Source organism: Conger conger, chromosome 19, assembly GCF_963514075.1.
Source record: "Conger conger chromosome 19, fConCon1.1, whole genome shotgun sequence".
NCBI lineage: Eukaryota > Metazoa > Chordata > Actinopteri > Anguilliformes > Congridae > Conger > Conger conger.
In genome coordinates, this window is record NC_083778.1 from 16,896,039 (window position 1) to 16,905,417 (window position 9,379).

The window sequence follows — 9,379 nt, forward strand, 5'->3', positions numbered from 1 at the left end:
AACATAGACTGTCTGTGTTCATGCAGACTCCTGTACCATAGACTGTCTCTGTGTTAATGCAGACTCCTGTTACATAGACTGTCTCTGTTAATGCAGACTCCTGTAACATAGACTGTCTCTGTGTTAATGCAGACTCCTGTAACATAGACAGTGTGTCTCTGTGTTAATGCAGACACCTGTAACATAGACTGTCTCTGTGTTAATGCAGACCCCTGTAACATAGACTGTCTGTGTTAATGCAGACTCCTGTAACATAGACTGTCTCTGTGTTAATGCAGACCCCTGTAACATAGACTGTCTATGTTAATGTAGACTCCTGTAACATAGACTGTCTCTGTGTTAATGCAGACCCCTGTAACATAGACTGTCTGTGTTATTGCAGACCCCTGTAACATAGACTGTCTCTGTTAATGCAGACTCCTGTAACATAGACTGTCTCTGTGTTAATGCAGACTCCTGTAACATAGACTGTCTGTGTTAATGCAGTCTCCTGTAACATAGACTGTGTGTTAATGCAGACTCCTGTAACATAGACTGTCTGTGTTAATGCAGACTCCTGTAACATAGACTGCCTGTGTTAATGCAGACTCCTGTAACATAGACTGTGTGTCTCTGTGTTAATGCAGTCTCCTGTAACATAGACTGTCTCTGTGTTAATGCAGTCTCCTGTAACATAGACTGTGTGTTAATGCAGACTCCTGTAACATAGACTGTCTGTGTTAATGCAGACTCCTGTAACATAGACTGCCTGTGTTAATGCAGACTCCTGTAACATAGACTGTGTGTCTCTGTGTTAATGCAGTCTCCTGTAACATCGACTGTCTGTGTTAATGCAGACTCCTGTAACATAGACTGTCTGTGTTAATGCAGACTCCTGTAACATAGACTGCCTGTGTTAATGCAGTCTCCTGTAACATAGACTGTGTGTCTCTGTGTTAATGCAGTCTCCTGTAACATCGACTGTCTGTGTTAATGCAGTCTCCTGTAACATAGACTGTCTGTGTTAATGCAGACTCCTGTAACATAGACTGTCTCTGTTAATGCAGACCCCTGTAACATAGACTGCCTGTGTTAATGCAGACCCCTGTAACATAGACTGTCTGTGTTAATGCAGACTCCTGTAACATAGACTGTCTGTGTTAATGCAGACTCCTGTTACATAGACTGTCTGTGTTAATGCAGACCCCTGTAACATAGACTGTCTGTGTTAATGCAGACTCCTGTAACATAGACTGTCTGTGTTAATGCAGACTCCTGTTACATAGACTGTCTGTGTTAATGCACACCCCTGTAACATAGACTGTCTGTGTTAATGCAGACCCCTGTAACATAGACTGCCTGTGTTAATCCAGACTCCTGTAACATCGACTGCGTGAGGGAGAAGATGAAGCAGAGGTTGCAGATGGCGATGCGCACCCTGAGAAAGTCCATAAACAAGCAGCAGTTCTACATCCAGTTCTCGGGCACGGAGTACGAGGTGGCGCAGAAGCCCGCCCGCGTCCCGGACAACCAGGACTTCTGCAGCACGGGCCAGGTCCTGCGCGAGGGCAAGTGTAGTGAGTACTCACCGCGTGTCACTTTCCTTCATCAGCGTCACTTCTCTTCACTGCTTTTTCACTGCTTTGTGGCAGCTGGAGGGGTGTAACGGAGTGTTTATGCTGCTGAACTCTTAGAGGGAGTCCAGAGTATCTGTGGTACATCGTGTAGATTGCGTTTAAGGGAGTCTGTTGTGTCCCAGTCGTAGTGGTATAACAGAGCATCTATGGTGTATTGTGTAGATTGCGTTTAAGGGTGTCTGTTGTGTCCCAGTCGTAGTGGTATAACAGAGCATCTATGGTGTATTGTGTAGATTGGGTCTAAGGGAGTCTGTTGTATCCCAGTCGTAGTGGTATAACAGAGTATCTATGGTGTATTGTGTAGATTGGGTCTAAGGGAGTCTGTTGGGTCCCAGTGGTAGTGGTATAACAGTATCTATGGTAAAGAGGTCTGTATGGGAGGTCTAAGTGGGTTAGGAGTCTATGGCGCTGAGCTGTGTAGATTGGGTCTACGGGAGTCTGTCGTGTGACAGCTGTCGTGGTGTAACAGAGTATCTATGGTACATAGCTCTGGGTCTAAGGTAGAGTGTATGGGAGGACTAAGAGGGTTAGCATTGGGTATCTATGGTGCTGGGATGTGTACATTAGGTCTATGGTAGAGTGTATGGGAGGATTAAGAGGGTTAGTGTTGGGTATCTATGGTGCTGGGATGTGTTCATTATGTCTATGGTAGAGTGTATGGGAAGATTAAGAGGGTTAGGGTTGGGTATCTATGGTGCTGGGGTGTGTAGATTGGGTCTAAGGTAGAGTGTATGGGAGGATTAAGAGGGTTAGGGTTGGGTATCTATGGTGCTGGGGTGTGTAGATTGGGTCTAAGGTCGAGTGTCCTGCCCCCCGCTGTCTCCCCTAGCCAGCTGCAGCGTGGGAAGCTTCTACAGCGGAGAGCAGGAGCAGTGTGTGCTGTGCCCCACCGGCTCCTACCAGGACACCCCCGGCCAGCTCACCTGTGAGCCCTGCCCCAGCACCGACATCCAGGGCATCGCAGGGGCCAAGAACGTGTCCGAGTGTGGAGGTAGGATGTGTGTGTGTGTGTGTGTGTGTGTGTAGTGTGTGTCTAGTGTGTCTAGTGTGTGTAGTGTCTCTGTGTAGTGTGTGTGTACTTGTGTGTAGTGTGTGTGTACTTGTGTGTAGTGTGTTTAGTGTGTGTTAATATGTGTGTGCGCATATGCGTGTTTGTGCGCCTGTGTGTACATGCCTCTGTGTGTGTTTAGTGTGTGTGTGTGTTTGCGTGCCTGTGTGTTTAGTGTGTGTGTGTGCCTGTGTTTGCATGCCTGTGTGTGTGTGTGTGCTTGTGTGTTTGTGTGCATGTGTATGTACCTGTGTGCATGTGTTCAGTGTCTTTAGTGTGTGTGTGTGTGCGTGTCTGTTTAGTGTCTTTAGTGTGTGTGTGTGTTTGTTTAGTGTCTTTAGTGTGTGTGTGTGTTTGTGTGTCTGTGTGTCTGTTTAGTGTCTTTTGTGTGTGTGTGTGTGTGTGTATGAGTATGAGTGAGTGTATGTGTGTGTATGTGTGTGTCTGTGTGTCTGTTTAGTGTCTTTAGTGTGTGTGTGTGTGTGTGTGTGTGTGTGTGTGTGTGTCTCTGTTTAGTGTCTTTAGTGTGTGTGTGTCTTTAGTGTGTGTGTGTGTGTGTGTGTTTAGTGTCTTTAGTGTGTGTGTGTGTGTGTGTGTGTGTGTGTGTGTGTGTGTGTGTGTCTAGTGTCTCTGTGTGTGTGTGTGTGTGTGTGTGTGTGTGTGTGTGTGGCCCTGTAATTGAAGGATGGGTCCAGTGGAGACACAGCTAATGAAGAACATGGCTGGTGATTGGGGGGGGGATGTTGATTCCCTGTCTGATGGGCTAATTAGGCCGTGGCTTTGCTCTCTGTGATCAGAGGGACCTCATGCACAGCGCTGCCATTACAGCGGCTGCCGCTAATTCACCGCGTGTCTTTACTGAGCCTGCAATTACAGTGCTGATCGCTTACAGTCCGCAATTACCGCAAAGTGCAGCAGCCACTCCGGAGCACCAGGAGGTGACTGGGGCACTTAACTTATGGACAATTACCTTTAAAATGACTATTACATGCAAAACAAATTTGACAGGTTTAGCTTCCTTATCCTTTGATGCTCTTTCGGTGCTCATACTCAATTCTTTGGGGCCCTCTAGTGGTCTAAATTAGGCTGACAGCGGCACTGACCAATTGCCTGGCAATACAAGTCTACCTAGACTGTGTCATTTCTGTTTTAACCCCCTGAACTGAGGTCACACGTACGCTGGTTAGTATGTTCTAGAACTGAACATTCTGATTAGAATATTCTTAACTGAACATTCTGATGAGAATATTCTCAACTGAACATTCTGATTGGATTATTCTTAGCTGAACATTCTGATTATAATTTTCTTAACTGAACATTCTGATGAGAATATTCTTAACTGAACATTCTGATGAGAATATTCTTAACTGAACATTCTGATGAGAATATTCTTACCTGAACATTCTGATGAGAATATTCTTAACTGAACATTCTGATGAGAATATTCTTAACTGAACATTCTGATGAGAATATTCTTAACTGAACATTCTGATTAGAATCTTTGTAACTGAACATTCTGATTAGAATATTCTTAACTGAGCATTCTGATTTAGAATTTTCTTAACTGAAAAGCTTTCTAAAATGAAAATTCCAATGCTGATGTCACAATCACTACTGGTAATGGAAGGAGGGTGGAGTTCTAGAACACTGACTTACAATTTTGAGAACAAAAAGGAATGAAAACGTTTTAAAAGGGCTCGTCAGCGTGTTCCTGGAGGTCGGGGGAGGTGGCGGGAGGTTGAGAGTGTGTGTCGGAGGCGAGTGGATGACTGATGCCCGTTCCCCAGGTCAGTGCCCGCCGGGACACTTCTCGTCGGACGGGTTCCGGCCCTGCCAGCCCTGCACGCTCGGGACCTTTCAGCCAGAGCCCGGGCGGGTGCTCTGCTTCCCCTGCGGCGGGGGGCTGATGACCAAACACGAGGGCGCCGTGTCCTTCAGGGACTGCGAGGCCAAGGGTGAGCCTTTCCCACACGCGAGGGTGCACGCCGCTGCCTGAGTTGACAAACATTCGATCAACGTACACTCCCACTGGTACAGGATGACATAAAATCAACAGATTTCCCAGGAAGTGGATGGAAAAGTACTGCTTTTCAGGTCGTCTTTAGTGCCACTGATTGGCCAGGGTTTTAACTCTCCTGTATCAGGTTTAAACCGGTCCTGATTCGAGGGGGGAATACAGGATAGCAGGGTTACTGGACTCCAGGGCCCTGCTCTAGTTTGTCGGTGAACGGCAATCCTAGCTGGGCTCTATGGTCTGCCCTCAACATTACTACCTCTAACACTCCCTTTATGCAGAATCTGTGTCTGTGGGTTTAAGCTCGGGCGCAGACTCAGACAACAACAACCTTGCTTTGGTTCAGTTTTTCTTTTTTTCAGCTGCATTTTTATTTACCCACAGTGCACTGCGCCCCTGGGCACCACTACAACTCCAGCACCCACCGCTGTATCCGCTGCCCAGTGGGGACCTACCAGTCCGAGTTCGGCCAGAACTACTGCATCACCTGCCCCGGCAACACCACCACCGACTTCGACGGGGCCACCAACGTGTCGCACTGCAAGAGTAAGAGTGCGCCCCCCCCCCCGCGGTCTGCGTCTCCTCCTGCAGGAGCTGTGAAGCTCCCTCCTACTGCTCCCGTAGAGTATGTTCTGTATCTGGGATGGGCAGCTCCAGTCCTGGAGGGCCGGTGTGTATTCAGGATTAACTACATTCCTGGAGGGCCGGTGTGTATGCAGGTTTAACTCCAGTCCTGGAGGCCTGGTGTGTATGCAGGATTTTGCTGCCACCAGTTGCCCTGGCAAGACAAGAATATTTATCAGCTGCTGTTGTCAGTGAATGTGGCGATAAATGACAGATCATATCAATGATTCAATTAAGAGCAGAAGTTGGTCTGAAATCCAGATACGGCCTGTCTTGCCCATCCCTGTACCATATAGAGACAGCGACGGCAATAGAAAACTTACAGTATATGGTGTCTGTGTCTGTGTCTGTGTCTGTGTCTGTGTGTGTGTGGGTATGTGTGTGCGTGCGCGTGCGTGCGTGTGCGTGTGCGTGTGTGTGTGTGCGTGTGGGTATGTGTGTGCGTGTCTGTGCGTGTGTGTGTGTGTGCGTGTGTGTGTGTGTGTGTTCAGACCAGCTGTGTGGCGGTGAGCTGGGGGACTACACGGGCTACATCGAGTCGCCCAACTACCCCGGGGACTACCCGTCCAACGTGGACTGCATCTGGAACATCAACCCCCCGCCCAAGAGACGCATCCTCATCGTGGTCCCCGAGATCTTCCTCCCCATGGAGGATGAGTGTGGAGACGTGCTCGTCATGCGCAAGAGCGGTACGGGCCGCACGCCGTCACGGCAACGGCACCGCGTGTACATAAGTGCCGCCTGTTAGTCAACCCGGTGTCATGGCAACAGCACAGCGTTTACATATATTCCACCTGTCAGACAAGCATGACATCATGACACGAGCACAGTGTTTACATAATGCCACCTGTCAGTCAAGCACAGCGTCACGGCAACAGCACCTCTTTAACGTACATACCACCTGTCAGACAAGCACCGCGTCATGACAACAGCACGTTTACATATATACCACCTGTCAGTCAAGCGCAGTGTCACGACAACAGCGCGGTGTTTACATAATGCCACCTGTCATTCAAGCACAGCGTCATGACAACAGCACAGTGTTTGCATACATACCACCTGTCAATCAAGCACAGCACCTGTCAATCAAGACACAGTTACAGAAGTGCTAATATTGTGCAACTCCTACTCCACGCTTATGATGGGAGTGGTCTGTGATGTAATTGCCAAAAAGAAGCTTCATCAGTGATTGATACTTTAAGCTGCATCTCTATTAATAGTAATAATAATAATAATAATGGTAATATTAATAATAATGATGATGATGATGATGATAGTAATAATGATAATGATGATGATAATAATAATGATGATGATGATAATAATGATAATGATAATAATAATAATAATAATAATAATAATAATAATGATGATGGTGATGATGATGATGATGATAATAATAATGATAATAATAATAATAATAATAATAATGATGATAATGATGATGATGATGGTGGTGGTGGTGGTGGTGATGATGATGATGAGATGATGATGATGATGATGATGATGATAATAGTAATAATAATAATGATGATGTTGATAATGATAATGATGGTGGTGGTGATGATGGTGATGATGGTGATAATAGTAATAATAATGATGATGATGATGATAATGATGATGATGATGATGATGATGGTGATGGTGATGATGATAATATTAATAATAATGATGATGATAATGATAGTTGGTAAGTGAGCAGCGCAGGGCGGGGTGGTGTTTAAACGTGGCGCCTTGCCGCCCCTCACAGCCCTCCCCACCTCCATCACCACGTACGAGACGTGCCAGACCTACGAGCGGCCCATCGCCTTCACCTCGCGCTCCCGCAAGCTCTGGATCCAGTTCAAGTCCAACGAGGGCAACAGCGGGAAGGGCTTCCAGGTGCCCTACGTCACCTACGACGGTACGGTCCGCGCGGCGGTCTCTGACACGCTCACTCACCCTCTGTCTGTGTCTATGGTCCTTAAAGGTGTCTATGGTCCTTAAAGGTGTCTATGGTCCTTAAAGGTGTCTATAGTCCTTTGTGTTACAAGACTATTGTAAATCAGTGAAAAAGGCTCTCTGACATGTTCACTCACTGTCTGTCTGTGTCTATGGTCTTTAAAGGTACAATAGGTAAGATTTTTGTGTTCCAACATTGTTACAAGACCACTGTATATCCCTCCCTAGCATTGAAAAAGGCTCACTGACATGTTGACTGCCTGTGTTTATAGTCCTTAAATTCGGGCTTCAAAATATGCAGTTGAAGGCCCGACACTCTGTAATAAAACATCTATAGCTGTGCAGTAATTCAAGCTCATTGGTTGAAAATTGGTTCTAATTGCCACAGCCAATAGTGTTTCAACGTCAGCGCGTTCACAGAGAAGGGGGAGGGATAAACAGTGTTGTGAGCGTATTTGTTGCTGCTATTCCTCTCTTGACCGTTAGAAGTCCGAAAATGACCTATTGTACCTTTAAAATTGAAGATGGCACCCACACCTCCGTTTGCTCCCATAGTAATGTTTCTCAGTGCTGTTTTGTGACAGAGGACTATCAGCAGCTGATAGAAGACATCGTCAGAGACGGAAGACTGTATGCCTCTGAAAACCACCAGGAAATACTGAAAGTACGTATCTTTCCATCGCCACACATTACTACACACATTCTGTAAAGAGGAACATAGTCTCATTGAACACACTATTACGCTTTATTTTTTTTATGACAAAAAAACAACATTGTACATACACCCTGAAGAAGACACCGTTTGTCAAAAATGGCGCTTTTTTGTAAAACTTTTGTTTATGATTGCTTGTAACAGTTTTGGGTGTGGGTCGTACCTCTTCATCTCCCCCCACCCATTCTGAAAAGAATCCGATTATGAGAAATTGGCATGAGAAATAATCTGCTGCGTTGTTGTTTCCTGAGCAAGCGCACACTGTGTCCGTTTGTGTGGGTGATGTGGCTGAGTGTAAATTGTGATGCAGTTGACTGCGTGACCAGCAGAGGGAGCCATGCTCTCACTCACACACCGGACACAGCGCCCGTCTGTCATCCACTGGCCTGAAGCACGCGCTGAAATCAAAGTTCATTTTTCCCTCAGTTCAGCCAATTCTTCATATATATATATTCCAAAAATACATATATTTAATTGTAATACTTGTGTACTTTCACACCAAAGATTTTAGATTTTTATGATTATATTACGTTCTATGTCATTTGGTCGACGCTCTTATCCAGAGCGACGTACCGTTGATTAGACTAAGCAGGAGACAGTCCTCCCCTGGAGCAATGCAGGGTTAAGGGCCTTGCTCAAGGGCCCAATGGCTGTGCGGATCTTATTGTGGCTACACCGGGGATTGAACCACTGACCTTGCGTGTCCCAGTCATTTACCTTAACCACTACAGGCTGTTGTGAGAATTGACGTCATTGTGTACCAGTGGGCGTGTACGTTGATCATATCTTTACATTTTTTTAGTTCCTCTCCAGTAAAAATCGTTTTCACACAGCGACACGCATCCTCATCTGACGTCAGCCGTTTGAAAATTCCCCCCGAAAGACGGCAGAGTTTAACGCTGCTCTGACGTCTTTAACTCTCCCGCTGTGTGTGTGCATCCGCTCATCTAGGACAAGAAGCTGATCAAGGCGCTGTTCGACGTGCTGGCCCACCCGCAGAAGTACTTCCAGTACACAGCCAAGGACATGTTCCCACGCTCCTTCATCAAACTGCTCCGCTCCAAAGTGTCCAGGTTTCTGCGGCCGTACAAATAGTCCGGCCCCGCCCCCGACGCACCCCCCCCCACCCCCCCACGCCCCGCCCCGATAGGCCGGCGCTCCTGTCCGTTAGCCGCACGCCAACAGGAAGCAATCCCCCTCCCCTTCTGACGTCTGTAGTCCTCGTTCTGACTTTAAACATTTTCCCAGGTTTTTTTTTTTTTTTTTGTTCGTTTTTTTTTTTAATGCCAAGGAATATTTATATGCTAGAACTTGCAGTCCCATATCGTGGATGTGTGATATGTGTGTTTGAATGTGCATGCGTGTGTGTGTGTGTGTGTGTGTGTGTACAAGTGTGTGCGAATGTATATAATGCCGGTATGCAT

General features: G+C 46.6%; 1 protein-coding gene across 2 annotated transcripts in view; it reads left to right on the top strand.

The window, feature by feature from the left end:
• The window catches only part of scube1 (signal peptide, CUB domain, EGF-like 1), a 98,527-nt gene extending 89,477 nt beyond the window's left edge, over nucleotides 1-9,050 (top strand). For both annotated transcript variants that reach the window (XM_061229456.1, XM_061229457.1), the window contains 8 exons: nucleotides 1,353-1,556; nucleotides 2,446-2,607; nucleotides 4,452-4,619; nucleotides 5,063-5,224; nucleotides 5,794-5,991; nucleotides 7,053-7,205; nucleotides 7,828-7,907; nucleotides 8,907-9,050. In XM_061229456.1, coding sequence (XP_061085440.1) covers nucleotides 1,353-1,556; nucleotides 2,446-2,607; nucleotides 4,452-4,619; nucleotides 5,063-5,224; nucleotides 5,794-5,991; nucleotides 7,053-7,205; nucleotides 7,828-7,907; nucleotides 8,907-9,050 — 1,271 coding nt within the window. The remainder of the gene's footprint in view (nucleotides 1-1,352; nucleotides 1,557-2,445; nucleotides 2,608-4,451; nucleotides 4,620-5,062; nucleotides 5,225-5,793; nucleotides 5,992-7,052; nucleotides 7,206-7,827; nucleotides 7,908-8,906) is intronic.
• Nucleotides 9,051-9,379: the final 329 nt, after the last annotated feature.